This window comes from Marmota marmota, unplaced genomic scaffold (assembly GCF_001458135.2).
Source record: "Marmota marmota marmota unplaced genomic scaffold, marMar, whole genome shotgun sequence".
NCBI lineage: Eukaryota > Metazoa > Chordata > Mammalia > Rodentia > Sciuridae > Marmota > Marmota marmota.
In genome coordinates this window covers 30,538,793-30,539,769 of record NW_025999977.1, presented here as the reverse complement: position 1 = coordinate 30,539,769, position 977 = coordinate 30,538,793, and the positions used below count along the sequence as shown (strand labels likewise).

At 52.3% G+C, this 977-nt stretch overlaps 1 protein-coding gene across 1 annotated transcript in view; it reads left to right on the top strand.

The window, feature by feature from the left end:
• Window positions 1–473: 473 nt before the first annotated feature.
• The window catches only part of LOC107137019 (galactose mutarotase-like), a 6,967-nt gene continuing 6,463 nt past the window's right edge, over window positions 474–977 (top strand). The window contains exon 1 of the mRNA XM_015479401.2: window positions 474–750. Coding sequence (XP_015334887.2) covers window positions 561–750 — 190 coding nt within the window. The 5' untranslated portion in view covers window positions 474–560. The remainder of the gene's footprint in view (window positions 751–977) is intronic.

Below are 977 nucleotides of genomic sequence, written 5' to 3'. Positions count from 1 at the left end.
TGCTACAAAAAGGGCAGATCTTCAATCAGTGTGCTAAGAAGCCTGCAATGATCTACCCCCCCCCCCAAATTACCTCTGTACTCTTTGTTCTGCATCAAAGTGTTAACCAGAATTTTCCCCCAAGATCTGCCTCTTTGTCCCTAAGTCTGCTCTCTGCATTTTCCAATACTTTGTCTGACAATCAGCCATCAACAATAATGACCAGATCATTGCACGCTGAAAAAGTGTGCAGGAGAAGGGGATGGGACACAGAGAACTCAAGATTTGGGTTCGAAAGACTACAGGCTCCAAAATGCAATTTCACCTCCCAAAGACTACCATTCCCAACCTACAGTGCAGCCAGGGTCAGTAAACACTTGGCTTGCCTTTCTGAGACCTCAGGCAAAGGAAGGATATGGAAAAGCCCCAGAGGATATTCTTGGCAGGAGGGGTCACTCACTAAATCCAGGCAAGGAAGGGGAGGAGCTTGAGCGGAGTCCCGCCCCTCCTGCAGTAAGCTCCTAAATTCAGCTGCTGGAGTTCTAAGAGCACAGAGTAGCTGCACGCCCGGAACTTTCACCATGGTTTCCGTGACCAGAACAGTGTTTGGAGAGCTGCCCTCTGGAGGAGGGACAGTGGAGAAGTTCCAGCTACAATCAGACCTGTTGAAAGTGGACATCATTTCCTGGGGCTGCACCATCACCGCTCTGGAGGTCAAAGACAGGCAGGGGAAAGCCTCCGACGTGGTTCTGGGCTTTGCAGAGTTGGAAGGTGGGTTCCACCAATCCCGGGCCGAGGGGATGATCAGGACCACCCTTCACGCACCCCTAACGTTCGGCCGCCTGTGAGCAAGGGACTGAGGTCAAAGTCCCTGAGTGATCTTGGGACGATCTAACTGGGGAGTGCGTGGGTTGGCTAACAGGGCAGTGTGGCGATCCGGAGCTTGGGGGGGGGGGGGAAGTGAAAAACCCAGGAATGATTCCAAAATAGAGTAGGCT